The 19,092-nt window shown below is 42.6% G+C and overlaps 1 protein-coding gene across 5 annotated transcripts in view; it reads left to right on the top strand.

Annotated features, from left to right (window-relative positions):
- Window positions 1–204: 204 nt before the first annotated feature.
- The window catches only part of ZNF608 (zinc finger protein 608), a gene marked incomplete at its 3' end in the record, with an annotated part of 109,676 nt that continues 90,788 nt past the window's right edge, over window positions 205–19,092 (top strand). For 2 of the 5 annotated variants that reach the window (XM_084881393.1, XM_084881394.1), the window contains exon 1: window positions 205–537. In XM_084881393.1, coding sequence (XP_084737519.1) covers window positions 496–537 — 42 coding nt within the window. In that variant the 5' untranslated portion in view covers window positions 205–495. Of the gene's footprint in view, window positions 538–1,913; window positions 3,002–4,038; window positions 5,139–19,092 lie in introns of those variants that run through there. The other 3 variants (XM_084881391.1, XM_084881392.1, XM_084881390.1) reach the window with 3 other exon arrangements.

Genomic DNA, 19,092 nt, shown 5'->3' with positions numbered 1-19,092 from the left:
CTCCTCTCCCCCAATCTGGTTGGGAAATAAAACGCTTTGTCTCCACCGCCGCCCCCCGCCGCACCCCCACCCGCGCCCAGTGTGTGTTTTATGCGTGTGTATTTCTCAGCCCCCCACAGCAGCCCCGAGAAAGCAGCCGGCCAATGAGAGCGCCCGGTTTCATAAAAGCTGCTCTCTGATTGGCCCGCTGCGAAAGGGCAATGGGAACAAAGAAAAGTCCCTTTCAGGTACAGAGGCTGAGAGCTCCTTTCGCTCCACTCCCCCTGAGTGTGTTGTGTTTCAGTCCTGATTTCAGTTTTGCAGAACAAGCTTGTGCGTGTGTGCACCAGGGGGATTTTCGCTTTCTTTTTTTTTTCCTTCTTTTCATTTTTTTTTTGCTTTTATAAAAAATACACAGGACAGGCTGTGACATTTGATGGTCCATCTTCTTTAATAATACATTGGTTGAAGAGATTATAATTTCCAAAATAAAGCGGCTGCCACCAAACACACTCAATGCAGTTAGAAGGAAAAGGTCAACTCGATCCAATACAGACCGTAAGTACGGTTGCGTGGTGTGTCTCTATAGCACTTAGCGGGGACTTCATGCAGGGGAATGTTCGAGCTGTATGCATTGAAATGAGGAACTAGTTCCAGGGCTTGGTTTTTGCATTGAGAAACAACAACCCAAGAAGGGTGAATTTTAGCCAGTGGAGGGTGAAGCATTTGTAACTTCTTCACACAAATTAGGCTTGACTGGGCACTCGGGGTAATTTAAGAGTAAATTACCTTTTGGGCTCTAACCCAAGGGGAATAAAAGTGACACAGTTACATATCCTGATCTGCAATGTCCATTCCGGGGCTCACCCCCACCCCTCTCTCTCCTAGCCTGGCAGGGCAAGACCTTCCAAACCGAGCCAGGAAAATGGGGGCAAGGGCAAAACAAGGCGATTTCAGCCTCCTGTCACATCTAGTGCCCAATAATTTAATGTTCAACAAGGGCAGAGTCACCCGTTCCGTGTAATGGTTATAATGACCGTTTTCCACCTCCTTAAAAAAAAAAAAAAAAAAAGAAAAGAAAAAAGAAAGCAAGCAGCAAAACACCATTAAGGAAAAAAAAAAAAAAAAAAAGCCCCATCCAACCCAAACAAACCCACAAATAGTAACAATGGTGTGCTTATTACAGGACCTGGCTTGGAGCTAGCAAAATATTTTTCTTTGTTTAAGACAGGAGGGGGGGGGGGTTTCCCCTAAAATCGAAGTGGCTTAGAGGCGCCTCCCTCCCTCCCTCGCCCGGGCGTCCCTATCCCTGGCCCCTGGGGAAAGCCTACAAATTGGAGATAAGTTGAGGAAAGGTTTATAAGGTGTTTCTTTAAAACATCTGCTTTGCTCTCGTGCTCATTACATTTCACTCCTCCCGAACTTCCGAGAGCCTAGATCGGCGAGAAATGTTTCACATTCATAACTTGTGGCTGCGCCCGCTGCAGGGGGCGGGCGGGCGGCGGCGGCGGCGGCGGCGGGGAGGGTGTGCAGGGGGAGGGAGGGAGGGAGGGAGGGAGGGGAGAGACCTTCAGCTTTTTTTTTTTTTTTTTTTTTTTTTTTTAAAGACCAGATCAGTATTTTCTTGATACGCTTGTCACCATTTTTGTTCTCACGACAACCAATTGAGCCCTTGATCCTCACGTGATGTGAAAGGCTTGCACTGTAACAAAATCGCTCCTTTTAGATGGTTGGTTGTTGCTAACTCGCCCATCCCCCTTTCCCCCCCTCCCAGCCCCGACATTTCCAGCAAAGCGACTCTCCACTTCCAATCCATCAACAATTCATTACTGCTTTTAGCTTCCAAACGCCAGCTAATTAAAAATACTAAGCCGAGCTCCCGGGCCATCTGACTACACACAGGAGGGGGCGGGCGAGGGAGGAGGAGAAGAGGAACATAAATAAGGGAGACGCACCGTTTGCTGGGACTATACATGGGGAAACCTGTCCTGGAGAAGGTCGCCTTTAAAAAAATCTTTTTTTTTTTTTTTTTTTTTTACTCTAATTATCGAATTACCGCCTGACTGATTGGCTTGAGCGACAGCGGATTTTTCCCCCCCGCGGGGACTGTACTAGGAACTCGGTTCCTTTTTCTTAAAACAACATAAAACAGGAAAACATCACATCCTTTAGGTTTCGAAGGCTGAACCAATTTTCAACGCCGTTATTTTCCCTTCCCCACCCCAACGCCCCCCCCGCCCGGAGCGAGCCGTTCTAACCGGCTCATCAGCTCGCTGCAACCCTGCTCCCCTCCCCCTCCACACCTCCCTTTCTCTCCTCCGGCTGCGCTTCTCCCCCCATCCTTTCTTCCTCCTCCTCCTCCCGCCCCCCTCTGCTTCCCCCTCCTTTCCTCTTAAGTTAGTTCAAGAAATCAAATCTGTCAGTCAGGACGGGCGGAAAAATGCCACTTCCCGACTAACAGGCTGAATCCAGCCCAGATTTTCAGTCCTTTCTTCTTCTTCTTTCTTCCCTTTCACTAATTTATCCCGATGTTAGCACATTCTGTCTTGTTACTAGCGGACGCCTGTAGGTTTGCTACACCGGATCATTACTTACTGATCACGGTGACTCTGAAGTCTAGGACTGAAGGCGGAATGAGAAGTTGGGAAAACTTTTTTCTCTAAACTTTCTCTTTTTATATATATATATATAAAAGCAATTATTCTCGATGCTTGTTAAGAGGAAAAAAAAACCTTTGGTGCTTCTGTTATGAATGTGAAACATTATCTTCCAGCTGTACAGTGACACTTTTTTTTTTTTTTTTTTTTAAGGAGAAAAGGACTCCTGATCCGTTTGCCAAAAGGGGGGTGGGGAGGTGGAATAATGTTATCGAGTGATTATTCTGGCTGAGATGTGTTGTTTGGTTTCTTCCTTCTTGATCATTTGGTGTTTAAGTAAAATGAGGCACAAGCTTGTTTGCCGAGTGGAGTGGGAAAGGCATTTTGATTTGCTGGCCTAATTAAAAAATGATAAAGGATTAAAGGTAAGCAATGTCTGTGTGTGTATGTATATTTATTTATTTTTTTCTTGACAATCAACTGTTAAAAAGGGGCTGATCCCTTTAAAAACCGTTTTAACTGATCTTTGTCAAACACACACTCATTTGCGGTCGTTGAGGCCACCTTGGCGCAGATCACTTAAAGTGTATGTCTTAATCAGCTTCCCTGTACAGTCAGCGGCACCATATTTAACAGACTGAGCAAGTCTGTGACTTGGGACCGTGGTAGAATTGTTTAGATGTATTTTTTTTTAATTGAAAGGCAGATACTTCACTTTTTATTGAACACTGTCTTTTCTATAGAGAAATGCTCTTAAAGACACGCTGTGTGTATTTCAAAAATAAAATTGTATAAATTGTTGGGGAAGAAAGGATAGGAGTGGAGGGGCTGTGTATGGGGGCGAGGGGGTTATTGGTTGTTGTGTTGTTGTTGTTTTTTTCTGTTCCTTCCTGGGAACAAAAACCAGAATGCCCAGACAGTTTGTAAAAAAGAAGGAATAAAATTAGAAATAAGGAAAATAGAGCAACATCATTCTGAAACTAACCTCAGAGAACTTCCAGGGTCTGGCCTTTTAAATTGCAAGATCTAGGACATGTTTAGGGATGTTTAAAGCCGTGTTCCTCCCTCTTGTCTGAGTGTTCAAGCTGTGTGTCTGGGGTTGAGATCACTTGTTTGTGCTAGAAAAAAATCTTCAGCTCTTTTCTTTCCTTTTTTTTTTTTTTTTTAACCTGGAATTGACTCAGATTCTTAAGATATTTTAATGCCTTTTAAAAAGTGATTATGTTTGTGTTGTTGCTAAAGGGACTTTCTTTTTTAGCTACTGTGAGATGCTTACTGTCCTGGGTATGTTTTTGGGGTTTGGTTATTTTCCTTTATACCTGATATTGGACTGTGGAGACAATACATGAGCCACTTGACTCTCTATCCTTCCCTGTACCCCTTACCGACTCCCCCCGTGTTAATCCTTCTTTATTCTGGTAACACCCAGACAAGAAATATTCGACTTTTCCCCCCTTCACAGGAAAAGGTGGACCTGGACTGAAGGGTGTAAAATCCCTGGACACATTCCTGGGGCAGGAAAAAGAAGAGGAAGATTAGAAGATTTGTGTGTTTTTTTTCCCCTAAGAGAAAGCCCAGCGGAGCTAAACGAATGTCCCCTCATCTCCAAAGGAAAGTTCATCGGATTTTTATTCGAAGGAGCCTGTCTTCAGGATGTCAGTGAACATTTCTACTGCAGGAAAAGGTGTGGATCCAAATACGGTTGATACTTATGACAGTGGTGATGATTGGGAAATCGGGGTTGGAAATCTAATCATCGATCTGGACGCTGATTTGGAGAAGGACAGACAGAAATTTGAGATGAATAATTCCACCAACACCACCAGCAGCAGCAGCAACCCGAAGGACTGTGGCGGTCTGGCCTCCGGTGGGGCCGGGGCTACTGCAGCCTTAGCTGATGGCCTAAAATTTGCTTCTGTTCAGCCCTCTGCTCCCCAGGGGAATGCACACAAAGAGGCCGGCAAATCAAAAGTGAAAAGGAGTAAAACTTCTAAGGATGCTAATAAATCTCTGCCTTCTGCTGCCTTGTATGGGATTCCCGAGATCAGCGGCACTGGCAAGAGGCAGGAAGTCCAAGGGCGCCCTGGAGAGGCAACTGGCATGAATTCAGCGCTGGGTCAAAGTGTGAGCGGCGGCGGCGGCGGCAACCCAAACAGCAACGGCACCGGCCCCGGCCCCTCCGCTGCCACCGCGGGGGCGGCCTCCTGCGGGAAAGGCAAAGAGGAGAAAGCAGGTAAAAGCCAGAGCAGCCGAGGCGCCAAGCGGGATAAGGATGCGGGGAAATCCAGGAAGGACAAGCACGACCTGCTGCAGGGCCACCCGAATGGCAGCGGCGGCCAGGCCCCCGCCGGGGGGCACCTCTATGGCTTTGGGGCCAAGAGCAATGGAGGCGGCGCGAGCCCCTTCCACTGCGGGGGCGCTGGGAGTGGCGGCGGCGCGGCTGCAGGGGAAGTTAGCAAAAGTGCCCCGGATTCAGGGCTCGTGGGAAACTGTGTGTTGGTAAAGAAGGAAGAGGAGGAGGAGGAGAACCACAGGCGAATCAAGAAACTGAAAACGGAGAAGGTAGGATACAGTCGCCTTCCTAAGACCCACTTGTCCTCTATGTGTGCCTTGGTGTGGGTGTGTGTGAGGGGTGTGTCGCTGGCTACAGTGTGCCTTGCACTTCTTCCTGGTGCTTTTGGTTCCTTGTGAGATTCCTAGTCCGTGCATCCTCTCCCTCACAGTGTGGTGTGGGGGAGCTTAGGTGGGTGCAGTGTTTAGCTCTTGCTTCTTCAGCTGCTGCTGCTGCTGCTGCTGCTGCTTGCGGTGCTAGTGCTTGGTGGGAGGGCTGGGTGTTCTGAGTACCTTTTGCGCTGCAGAAGCCTCCCGGCCAGCCAGCCAGGCGTGGTGTGCTTTTAATAGAAAACCTGTGCATGTACCCACTTGACTCTTGTCCTGGTTTCTCCCCTAAGGAGAGCCGTGTTCTGTTTTAATTTACATGTCCCGGTATTTCTGGTAATGTGTCCTTAGGTGCAGGGTTCATGGTCCCTCCCTGGAGAGGTATGTCAAGGATGCTAATTTACACTCCACCCGCAATCCATTTATTATTTTTTTCGTTCTTTACTTTGACCAGAAAGTCAAAGGATCTCATCCTCAGATGGGTTGCTTTTATTGGTCCTGAATTAAACGCCAACCTTGATGTCCTTGGGTCATTGGTTTCATAACTGAGTAGAAAGACTGGGATGGCTTTGGTCGTCGCTAGGTAGGACTCTACCCTTCTTCTCTCGCCCAGTTTTCGGCTGGAGATTTAAGATTTGTGGTTTGACTAGGGAGCTGGAAGGTTGGTTCAAAGAAAAGTGAAATAGGTTTGGTAAGACTGGTGTTCCTGAAATGTGCTAACATAGCCAAAGGATCCTAGAATTATGGGTTGCATCTGAGCAGTCGGAATCCGGGACTTAGGCAGTATGGACCCTCCCCCCCATCTTTGGCATTGTCTTTAAGTCTAGTTAGACACCGCCTTTGAGAAACTGCCCCGTGCTCTGCTGCTTGGTGCCGGAGGCCTGTGACTGACTGGTCTGGTGATTGTTGTGCATTGAGTAATGTCTCAGGACTGTAGGTGCTCTGTCCACTGGGCAGGTTGGGAGTGAGCTGGGGGTGTGAGTGATGTTTCTATGCAACTGATCTTGAGATTAATTCTACAGGTTGTGCCTTGCAGAAGCAAAATTCTTATGTGATTTGTGGCCTGCTTGTTTGGAAATATGCTTATTAAATAATTTGATTTTTGCTATTTCTAATTTGCTCAGCATTATAAGATGTCTTTGGGTAATTATTTTTGTGTACAGTGATTTGCTGCTGTCTACTTAAAGCTTTGTATGTCTGTGTCCGTGTGTTCAAGATTTAAGTTGGAGTACAGGAATAAAGTTTTGATTTGATGATTTTAGAAGTTGATGAAGGTGCAGATAATGCCCAAATCACAAAAATCCTCTGAACGTTTTTTTTAAATTCATGCCTTCCTGGTCAGACAGCATTTTATGTTGATGAATTTCAATGGGATTTAAAAAAAAAAAAAAACTCAGGTTTTAATTCTTAAATTTGAATGTGTAGTTTTGCATAATTTCTGCTAAAAGGCGTTCTGAAATCTTCTTATTACTTAGTACAGTAGGGCATTTACTTTTGTTGCCAATAGTCTTCAAATTGCAGTTCTAATCTGCTCTAACTATCTAGATGAATTGCCCTAATCCAGTGCTCACAATGGCTGTGGTTAAGGAGTCAGAGCCATTTGATTGGATTCACTGCTGCGCGGAATGTGGGAGGTACTGCCCTTTTGCATTCCCCTTAGCCTTTTAATCTTCGAGCCAAATGTTCACATTCAACAATTTTGTTTAGCTGGCAATCGGAACATTTCAGTATCTCAAAGGCTGCTGTCATGGCAACTGAGATTAGAGCGTGGGGTCGCTTCTCCAGTTTTTGTGTTCTTTTCACTTTCCAGCCACAGAGGGAAACTGGACGAAGAATGGAAGAATTAAATTATTCATATCCATGTAACTCATCTTCCGTCAGAACAGTATAAATGTGATCATGTGAATTACATAAATGAAGAGCAAACAAGTCATGATGGGCCTGGGGTGGAGGAGGGGAGAGGGCCCAGTGCACTTAGACTCACTCCACTGCCAACTAAGCCACTGGTGTTGGCGCACAGGGCCACTTCAGGGATGGCTCGTAAGGGCAAGAATCCCAAGTGTGGGCCACTCTCTGTCAAGCTGGGGTGTTGGCTCAGGGACACTGTTCCATCAGGTTTCCCTCCCTACTCCATCGCACCCCACCCTAGAAAAAGCTTCTCTGAAGCATGCTCTCATCCTTGGCACACAGATATGTCACTCCCTGTGCAAATGCCACCCAGGGAACTAACTGCTAATTCCACTGACTTGTGATTGTGTAAATCAGACTTCAATTTAGAAAGTACTTTCTAAAGTTAGGAGGATACCTATCTAGGAAGTAAAGATTTAGTAGGACAAGTGTCACCTGACAAAAATATTTCAATGCTGAGGCATCTTTGAGATGGGTGGTTTTTTTTTTTTTTTTTATTACATTTGGTATATTTTAATTTCAATCTTGCTTGATTATCTAGGTTTGTGAAGAGAAAGTGCCTCAAAAGCAGAGATGGTTAATTTTCAGCAATCAGATATGGCTCAGTATGGGCCAAATGTGAAAACCAAAGGGATATAGGGTGTGTGTGTGTGTGTGTGTGTGTGTGTGTGTATGTGTGTGTGTGTGTGTGTGTGTGTGTGTGTGTGTTCCTGGTTCACAGGAGATTCATAAGACTGGCTGTCACCGGTTAATTTCACAGCATGTTTAAATGTCTATTTTTGGTGTGTTTATTCTGTTTCTTCACTACCCAGAGTCATGTAAAACATGATAAATTGGACTTTATGAAATCTAATTAAATCAATGAGTGTTCTACTCCTTTATGTGGAAACCACAAGTATGTTGTAAAAGTCGCCACTCCCTTAATACGTGAACAAAATCAAAACATGCCATAATTCTAAGATGTTTGAGCTCTATTTCTATAGCCCATTTTGTGGTTAAGCCACCAGTGACATGTCTGAATAAGTAGATTTGACGTGTTGGCTTTTGGTTGCTAAAACCTGCTTCTCCACCTTCCCCCGCCTTTCTTTTGAAGCATAATAGCCTGTGTTGAGACACTTCTGCCTATATCCTCCTTAGCTGTCTTAGCAGTTTGGACTTATCAGACACAGGCCTTCAGCTGGGCTAAATGGTTGGTGTTACATGGTTTTATTTCATTGCTGGGAAATTCACAAATAAACAGCCGATTTTTTAAAAACAACTGATCACTTAAATAGACATGAAATGCAAAGGAGATCTTAAGATTGTGCCTTAGGGTTCTGACTACTCAGTCCACACTCAGAAAGGAGATTCATTCTCTAATATCACACTGCTTTCACGAAGCTGGTCCTGAACAGCCTGAAGGTGGTGTCTACAAATAGCCCTGTCTGTAAAGGGTATCACTCATTGTATTTTATTCTCTTGCAGAGGCCTTTTAACACTTCACTGGGGATTTCTGGCACATTTTCTAAGTGAGTGTGAGCAGTTTAAGAACATGTTTTGATTAATGAATTTTGTGGATGATATGTTTCTTCCCCCATATACAGTGCCCCCTACAAATTCTGCTTAGAGAGTGTAGTTTATCTACTGTGAAATAAAAGGGCAGAAAGGTCACTTGCTATAATTAAAGGACAAAGTCCATTGTTGTAAGACAGCAAACTGTTTTGAAAGCTACACAAGGGAGTTAGCTGTTAAAAACATTGGTAACTAAGGGTGGCTCCCAGTCAGCATGGATCCAGCTCCTTGCTTTTCTGTGGGCTTCCCCGGAGGGGGACAGGGCTTTGGCGGTGGGTGCAGGGGGGCTGCCCTCTCCCCAAGGAAGTCTTCTGCGAGAACCATGCAGCTGGGAGAATTGGTATGACTTGGGCACATCGCTGAGTTCTGAGCATAGCATTTGAAATCTGCTGGGTTTGCTGGAGAGATTCAAAAAAAAATCCTCTCACTGATCAAGTTTGTGCCAAAAGGAGATAAATAATGCTTAGCAACTTTTAATAACTTTGCAAATAGTCTGTAAAAAAGGTATGTGTTTGGGTGGGGGAGGGGGGAAGGAGGGAAAGGAATTGATTGTCCAGATGTCACGAGGTTAAGAATGCTCTTCAAGTGAAATTGCTCGGCTGCAAGATGGTTTTAATTAGAGTGTTATAAAGACTTATTTTTCCTAAGCAGCGTTTTATAGTTAGTAAATGAAATGTATGCCGAAAGTGCTAAGCAGAAATCTCCCTAACCACAGAGGTGTTCAATAACCAGATTCAAACAACATGGAAAGTGCCATCTGTTCTTCGTTTTCAGCATGAAAAACAAGGAATGAATGGTTGAGATTTGCTCCAATTTTGACTGTGTCTGTGTTTTTTTTTTTTTTTTAATTTAAAAAAAGTTCACCTGGTACTTCATAGAGACTTGAAATTGCAGTAATATGAGCAACACTGTGAAAACACATGTTTCTACATTTATTCTAACCAGTTCCACTTTTATTTAAAAGATTTCCAGAAGCCCAGCCATAGAACACTTTCTAATGGTTATTCAGTTCCTGCAGGCAATCACCAAGAGAGGTCAGTTCTTCAAAGATCTGGCTGTTGCGCCAGTACCTGCATTATTCTGTCAATGTGCTCCCTGGAGACACGGGGAGCAAAGGCTCTCCCAGGCCAGCTCTGCTTGGCATTTATCGGTTAATCTAATTGTAGGTGATAGGGCAGGGGACCTGTGTTTACTCTATGGAGACCTTAGGCTCCCTAAGAGCTGTAGTCTAGGATTGCTGGTAACCAGGGATCTATTCTTTGAAGGATGCTAACTTCTGAGTCCTTGATTTTTAGATGGGAGGCTTTCTGGTTCTGGCTTTTCCTAAGAGCCCTGGGTAAAACATAATCCCGCCTTTGTTTGAGGTCTTTTATAGAAGCTAATAACTGGGCTTGTGGCTCCCTGAGATAAATGACATTATCTCTGAGTGGGCTGACAGGAAACAGACATGTTAATGGTGAAGCTGCGGGGAGGATCTGCTCCAGTTCTCACAAAAGAGTGGAGAAGGGACCCCTGGTTGTGGTCATTAACACATAATGCATTCTTGCTCTTCCTAAGAGGCCCTTGATAATTGGAAAGCTATTTTAGCCACATGCATTTCCATCATAAATCTACTACTCATAGTCCCCCTGCATTCTTAAAAGGAGCAAAGTAATGTGTTTTTTGTTAACAAGTGTGCGATCTGGTTTTTTAAATGGTGGCACCTCTAGGCTGGGTGATAGTGACATTTGGGAGAGCTGTGCTTCTGTGTTTATCAGATGGGGTCTGTCCTTGTCTTACATCATTCGCAGTCACCCCTCTAATAAAGCCAAAGAGTGGGCCCCAAAGCTAAAAAGAAATAATTCTTGACAGGCCAGGCGGCGGGGAGCCAGGGGGAGGGGAGGGGCCCACCTTTGCAAAAATAGAAGAAAAAAAAAGAAAGAAAGAAATAATTCTTAAACTTGAAGATGGCTCATGGGAGAGAGATAAAATCCATTTTTTATAAGTGGGGGAAAAGATTTTGCTCAGTGAAGTGAATGTGATGAAACCTGCCTTTTGAAGTGTATGTTTAAAAAGTCATGGGTATAATTGAGTTTCAATGCAGTTTAAACTCTGCTTCTTGAACGGAGATAATTGCTGCGTTGAACACACTCTAGAGGTGTAGGAGCGGTGGAAGGATCATGCTATTCTGTTCTCTAATATTGAGCACTGGAAGTTTTTCACAGTAATTACTGTAGCACAACATAGTTTTGATTGCGGCACTCTGAACTTGTCAGGGAACATCAAGGGTTTTGCTTGAATACTAAACAGTTTACTCCTAAATTACTTATTCTTCGTCTAACATTCTTGTAGAACATGGAAGCCAGAACTAAGGAATTCTGGGCTATTCTTCTTAGCAACATCGTAGCGGAAATAACCTTTCTTCACTGGGATTGTTGTCGATAAATAATCCCCTCTTAATCTGTACATTTAAGGGTATAGATAGGGAAAGAGAACAAGAATGACTAAAGTCATCATTATAGACGAACATAGGGATCACAGGTGACCCTGGTATCACATAGGTATGGGTGTATAAATGTTGTAGAATTGCATGTATAGATGTGGGATTGGGAGTGGATTGAGAGTATTGAGCTAGTATGGGATTGATTCTTTTTTTAAACAAGTGTCCCCGTTGACTTTACTCTGCTGTAGGGTCGGAGGGTCCACTGGTGTCCAGGTCTCTCTCCCAGCTGAAGTTTCACCAGGGACTGCTTGCTCTCTCTTGCAAGATCTTTTTAATTTAAGATAAAGGTTTTGGCAACTGGAACAGAGTTTTTGCAACTGAATGTAAGGTTGTTAGGCTATTGAATTGACCAGCAGCTGGGTGGTTTGCAATGTTATTTTGAGAGGTCTAAGGACATTCTTACCAGAGGGTAAGATGGGCACATTGCTCCTAAAGCTGAGATATGTATTATCTTCTAAATCTTGGTTAGAACTACCTTTCGGTTTTGCCTGAAGAACTTGAAGTGATTACCAAGCAAATACTTCTTACATTTTGATAGGCCAGTAGGCCTTGAACTACATAATACTCTTCTGGTATCCAGAAGGCTTCCTTCCCCACTGCCCCTTCCTCCCCAGTGAAGCTAAGAGAACTCAAAGGGAAGGGTGTTTCAGTTCGAACAAATGGGTTTGGAGGGATGAATAAATACTATTGCTGATTTTTCAAAGCTACTCTCTTCTTTCTCATCCCCACCCCCTCCCTAGTTTGATCATTATTCACTGTGACATTCTAGCTCAACCACTGAGCTCTGTTGCCTCCTGGGAACCCTCATTGCCAGCCAGCACCTTAGGAAAAATGTGCCTACAGGGACATTCAGGCATATTCCAATAATGCCTGATGAATGTAGCTTTTACAGTTTAAAAATATATTGATTATATTTTGTGTTGTACATAATGATTTTAGAAAGCAGATATTTAGGTTGTGGAATTGGCTTTTTATGTTAACCGGAGAGCAGATGGCAGGGTGCCACAGACATATAATTTTACTTAAAGGGACTTTTAAGGTTTTGATGTGTTTTCTTTTCCTCTTATTTCCCCGATGGCTTCTTTTTATTGAAGGGTAACTTAAGGAGACCTGGTAGCAATTTTACTGCCTTCCCCTGACAGTTTGAAATAATAGCTTGGTCTTTGGTTGCACTGATCTTCTACCAGTCAACTTGATTCTGGTTTTTGTCATGTGGCAGTGAATTAAAAAAAAAAGTGTTTGTAGTCCGTTTTAAGAAATGGACTCTTTTATATGCTTCAATTAGCAACAGACGACAAAGTTCCTATTGGTCACACTTTCATAAACTCCTAGGAGTCACTGTTCGTCCTTTTGATGAAAGATAAAGCCTGGTTGGTTTCTTGGGAAAGCACATCTGGCCCGTGGGCTGCCTCAGCTACACTTTTTGTCTTTCACATTAGTCACCAAAGGTGCAAAGGTCACCTCTAAGTTGTTGGTAGTTAGTTTAGCAAGCCTTCCCCATTCTGAAGGGCCGTAGTCTTGCTGGTTGCTACATCCGCCATGTGTTTGAATTCACTTGGTGTAAGTGTCATTTGTTTCTATGCCTAGATTTTAGTGTTACCCATTCTTTGCTGAGAACATCATTGGGATGAGTTGGAAAGCATCTCCTAACTTTTTTTTTTTTTTGGCAAAGTGTGCACAAGCCAGACCAGCTTGCTTTTGGATTTCCTGTCACCTCCTTGGCTGATTTTATGGATGGCTCATGTTAAAAGCAACAATAATGTTTGAATTGGAAGGGTTGAAGCCTCGGGTTTTCATTCTTCATGGAGAACTGTTTATTTGTGTGTGGTTCACCACAGTACATGGATAATGCTATCAAATCTGGGCTTTATTATAGGCTTATGACTAGCACAGCAGCACTTCAGTTATGTGTTTCTGCGTTTTAGTTCTTTGCCAATCCTTTTGTGATGGAAATGAAATTAGAAATGAATTTTTGCAGCCAAGGGGAAAATAAGCACAACAAATAGAAATTGTCCCTTGAGCCAGTTCAGAAGTAAGCGGTGGTGATTTAAAGAAAAAAAAAATTTTTTTAAAGTAAGTGAAACATGCAGAAAAACACTTCATGTAACTTTTCCATGGAGATGGCTGGAAGGTGAGCTGCTCGCTTTGACAAATGGAGGCCGCTCCCACCACAAGGCTTTATCCCTTTATATTGTTTCACATCTTAAGTCACTGATTGAAAAGCGATTCACAGCCCCAAACCCTGCAACTGCTTTGAAGGTGGAATGTGAGTCAGTAATACTGTTCGCTTCTGCTCCCCGAAGGGAGCAGCACGATTTGCAAGCAGAGCACTGGGGCTTTTCCGCATCCAACTCCATTTGGCCAATCGAATGCATTTACATTCCTCGCCCAAATCCTTCACCCGCCTTTCCCGTGATGCCGCAGCAGATGCCAGACATTGAAGTAGAAAGCGAGCAGCTGTTTCCATTACTCCATTGCTGTATTCTCCTCCACAATCTGCCTTCCTCTGCGCGCCCCTCCCCCTCTGCGAAGAGAAAGAGCCCTCTCCCCCTGACTCCTGCGCCCTCCAGTTTATCAGTCTGCAGGTTTATCTTATCGGGACCCTGGTCCCTTCGGAAGGCCGGGTTTATTGTTTCCGGGCGGGAGCAGATGGGGCCCCGGGTCCGGGGGCGCGGTCCGCTCGTGCCCGCCCGGCGGCGCGCTCCCGGCGGGGGCAGCGGGGGCAGCGGGTGCGCGCAGCGCAGCGGGGCCGCGCCCCCTCCCTCCGCGGACCCGTTAATGGCCCCGGGCGCTGTAAATCTGTCAGCTCCCCGCGAGGCCCTTACCTCTTTCTTCATTTGCTCCAGCTTCTAGTTTGACAACGTTCCCTTGAGGCGGAATTCTAATCTGCTTCCAATTAGTTGCAAAATGTGACTGAAATTTCCACATTATGACTGCTGTTTTACTTGCACGCACACATCTAGAAACAAATTAATGCTCTTGAATATTTATTTTTTGAGCCCTTGGATTTACGTTAAGAGGAAGAGTTTCCAATTGTGTGGTATGACTTACAGGACTTGTATTTTTTCCCCCAAAGCCCTGAAAACTGGTATATATGTGTACACACACACACACACACACACAGCAACTGGGGTGAGGTCCCTTCCCATCTCTTAATAAGCATTTTCCATCTTTTCAAGATTTGTCAATGTACCACATATGTTTAAGTTAAACATAAATTTTGTAGTATTTCTAAAATAAACAAAAGCAGGGATGCTTGCCCAGGTTGAATGGAAGGGTCCTAGTGCAGTGTTTTAATGGAACACAAATACACCCAATTTACTTCTAAATATAGCTTAAGTATTTTTGGCTAAAGCATAAAAGACTTGTTACACACTTTTAAATTCTTTCATTGGATAGTCAAAAGCTATAAAGCCAAATAAACAAATTGGTGTTTAAAATTGGCTTAATAAATACAAGGGCAGCACCATATTAAAGATATCACAATGGCCCTAACCGGTTTGGCTCAGTGGATAGAGCACCGGCCTGCAGACTGAAAGGTCCCAGGTTCGATTCAGGTCATGGGTATATACCTTGGTTGTGGGCACATCCCCAGTAGGAGGTGTGCAAGAGGCAGCGGATCGATGATTCTCTTTCATTGATGTTTCTAACTCTCTTTCTCCCTCTCTGTAAAAAAATCAGTAAAATATATTTTAAAAGGTAAAGATATCACAGTGGGCTTTAAATGTACCTAGCCCTAACTGGTTTGCTCAGTGGATAGATTGTTGGTCCTCAGAGTGAAGTGTCTTGGGTTTGATTCCAATCAAAGGCATGTGCCTGAGTTGTGGGTTTGATCCCCAGTAGGGTGTGTGCAGGAGGCAACCCATCAATGATTGACTCTTACCTTTGATGTTTATATCTCTCCCTCTCCCTTCCTCTCTGAAATCAATATATATATATATATATATATATATATATATATATATATATATATATATGTTAGTAAGTGTGCCTAGATCTGACCACACCTAGTAGAGGAAGCCCTCTGGAAGCTGTTGGAATGTTAAGGCTGCAGTAGGCATAGTCCTTGGCTTCCGGTGACTTTACATAATCCACTATGAGGAGAATGTGTTGGGCCTACGGGTGTTGGAAGTCATTACCCCAACTCTGTTTCCTCCTTTACAATATATATATTTTAAACAAAGATATTGATTCACTTGATTATATGTAAATATTAGAGTTCTTTAAATCTTGATTGCTAAGGTTAAGTTTAGCTTAATTTTATTACTAGCCTTAAAAACTACTTTCTCATGTACTGGCAAATTTTAGTACCAAGGCCGTGTTCTGTGTGCAGTATTTGCAGAAAGGTGGTACTTTTAAGGTAAAGAATGTAAACAGCCAAATTTACTGGTGCATTTTTATAGTAACATTCACCCCTCAGCATCTTGGCAGATGGATATCAACAGTAAGAATGGGCTTTAAAGAGGTGTGAAGGTAAAGTGGTAAAGTGGTTATGTTGATCACATTACTTTGTATTAGTTTCTAAATAACACCTTCACATGTAAACAGATTAGTTTGTGTGTTTTTTCAACATCATTGTCATATATAATCATAAAAGCTCTATGGTTTATTTATTGTCTTTTTTAATGTGTTGTTTTCAATCTCTGTAACTCAGAGGTGGAGCATTTGTTTCACTTTATTTAAAACAAATTTATTCTAAATTACTTATTACATATAGGGTATAGAATTTAAATTATTTTATTTGAGGACTTTTAGCTATTGTCTCACAGAAGATGTAGGAGTGCTCTTTGTGCTGCTTCCTTTCTTCTTACTCTGTGACTGGTGAAAAACAATAGCCAGATTGAAATCCTTAAAAATTTTAAGTGTAGGCCTTTAAGATTGTAGAGACCTCCTAGGTTAAAAAAAAGAAAAAAAAAAAAAAGAAAAGAAAGAGGAAATAGTTGCCCCATAGTGAAATGCTCACAATAGGCACAATTGTGCGAGCCCCTCTGGTCCCGGGTTCACTAATTACCCTTTAATGAGGTCAGCCTGCCCAGGCTTCTTTCCTACCTTGGGAAGAAAATCACACAAGACAGTTGTAGTTCAAGTGGATCTTGCTGTATTTGCAACTTAGCATAACCGCTTTGAAGGCCCCCAGGGCGCTTAATTGGGGCTGGGCATTTTTGTTTTGGGGGAGACTACACACAGCTCCCCATTGTGTGAGCAGAGGCCACTGTGCATCTTGGAAGCATTACATGCTTTTGTTGATGGTGCATAGTTCTATAAACTCCAAATGAGCTTATTGCCTTTTAACCATTGGGAGCACTAAATACTGGAAGAACCTAGAAGTCTTTGGGTTGGGTAGCTGCCAAGCAGTTTAAAAAAAAAAAAAAAGATTGAATAGTTTAATTGTAAAGCAAACCATTTGTTTATAGATTAAGATTTATTCGATCACCAAATCCTATGGACCAGGAGGTGAAAGAATGAGGTCGTAGGTATAGGGATTGAATGCCCAGTGTTATGTTTTGTGATCATGCTGTTTTACCCATTTTTTTTCACAAAAAGAGAAGGAATGAATAGTTTAATGGTGAGAACCACCAGGCCAAATAGCTTTACTTCTTAAGCTATAAAGAGAGAAGAGAGGAAGGCAGAGTAAAGTTGTCATTTCTTTGCTGCTTGGTCAGGAGGTTAAAATTCAAGGTTCTTCCAACTGAGAGAAGGACAATGGCTACTGTTGAATTTGCCTGTTTGTTCAGATGACTGGGAACGGTGGTGGTGGAGGTGGTGGTGATGGTGGTGGAGGGAGGGAGTAAAAAGTAGAAAGAAGGTGTGTGAGAAAGGGGGTAGACAATGCACTTCTCTTGAATAATTGGGGCCCTTTATGGAAATTCCCCACTATTTCATTAGTTGGGGCCATAGTGCTGAATAGAGAAGAACTCGCAGGCAACAGCAGTGAAGTGGTATGGCGGGGTGTGTGTGTGTGTGTGTGTGTGTGTGTGTGTGTGTGTGTGTAAGGGGGGAGGGGGCAGGGAAGCGCAGTTGCCTGGCAGCCAGAATTTCAGGACGCCCTTTTTTTAAGGACCGCATTCTACCTAATAGTAGAAGACCAGAGTCATGGCATTTGTTCCCATTGTAGCTGGAGCCTGTCCTTCTGATCCTTCTGTGGATAATAGGTTTAAGGAAATCACTAGTAAAGTGTTGTTTTCCAGAAGCATCATTTTGAACACTCCCCAATTTAGTTTTTATTTTTACATTAATCTTGGAGTGAAACCCTTTATCTCCAACTGCTCTTTTGTGTATAAACTGTCACTCTAATGATGACTCAGGATACTTAAAACTATTGTTTCTCCATGATGCCTTTGTATTTTGTTTGGCCATGAAAAAGCAAAACCCTTTCCTTAAAATTACTTGTTTGTTGCTTGATACTTATTAGATAAATTGAATGTTAAAATATGTTAAATTGTCTTAACATGATCTCATTTGTTTTTCTCCTTACTAAATTCTGGTACTGCTACTTCGGTATGGTCCTTTCAAAATGGCTTGATATTTGAGACCAAATTATGGCTGATAGCTTCATTTTCATTTTACAGATCTATCTCTTTTTTTGGGGGCTGGTGGTGGTTATGATAAGGAACAGGATGATAAAAAGAATGGGGAAGCAAAAAGGGTGTGAAGATTTAGGTCTAAATGGATTTAGCATTGTGAAATTAGTGACTTTTTAATGTGCATTCCAAATGCTTTTTAATTAATATTTTATATATTAGTGAAGAGACTGGATTTTACTTTTGTGAGCATCCAACATAATTTTTAAAATGTCCAACTTTAAAATCTCGTAAAATTTATGATTTCCATAGCCATTAAGTAGGCTAAATTTGTGTAAATACATTTTTAAAAGATCATGCAAAAAAAAAAAAATCATGTTTTACCAAAGATGTAAATCCCTGCCACTGCTGACCTAAATTTGATTTATTTGGGTGTTTGCCTGTTCATATGTGCTCAAGCTAGGTTTACTTAGCAAACTGAAATAGAAGTGCTAAGATAAAAAAAAACAAAAAACATAGCTCATGTTAATATTTGTGACAGCAAATTTCTTTATAGTTTTAATCCTCCTGGGAAGGAAAGTTTTTTTTTTTTTTTTTTTTTTTTTAAATCCAATTGTGTTTCCACAATGTGAATGCTTCTGAGGGTTTAAAAACCCTTTTTACACATACCATGTATTTCGGTGAGTTTAGTCCTGTTCACATGGGGGAACTGGGGTGAGCTTCCTGCTTATTAACAAGGGTTCGCCTTTCGTCTGGTTCTTCCTCCTCTAACCTCTCTACTGATACCATTTAAGTGGATGTTTTTTGTTGCCCACATAACGTGTGAGAGGAAAAATGCCAACCTTTTTAAGATGCTTTGAAAATGATTTTTGGGAACCTGCTTACACCCAAGTTTTGTACTTCCTCTCTGATCTCATCTTAAAGGCTTAGTTCAAGGCTCCCTTGGAAGACTAGCATGTGAACCCATATGCCTGCTAGCCATTCATGCACATTATTGCCTTGTAAGAACTAGTGTTTTCCACTTACCTGGAGTTGGTACAGCTGCTGGATTAACTTCCAGCAGATAATCCTGTCCAGTTTTAGACAGATGGCTTTCAGTAATATCTACTGCTATTCATTGGTGATTAGATGACAACACAAAATCACTGTCCATGTAGGACTGCAGCTCTCTGAGCATATTGAATCTTGAGCATGTTAATTTTTTATTTTCTGAAACTTATGGTGAAATGTGAAGAGGTTCCAAGACTTTTGTACTTAAAAAAATCTAGAAAATGCCCAGTGTATTCAAACGACATTTTTACTGGTGCTCAATACATAGAGATACCTTCAAATGGCCTCTGGATTTGGTGAGCACACATTGGCAGTTAAATGGTGGTGGGAAAATAGATACTGTTTT

The sequence above is a fragment of the Pipistrellus hanaki genome, assembly GCF_964339955.1.
Source record: "Pipistrellus hanaki genome assembly, chromosome: 4".
NCBI classification, from domain to species: Eukaryota; Metazoa; Chordata; class Mammalia; order Chiroptera; family Vespertilionidae; genus Pipistrellus; species Pipistrellus hanaki.
This window is presented reverse-complemented; position numbering and strand designations above follow the sequence as displayed.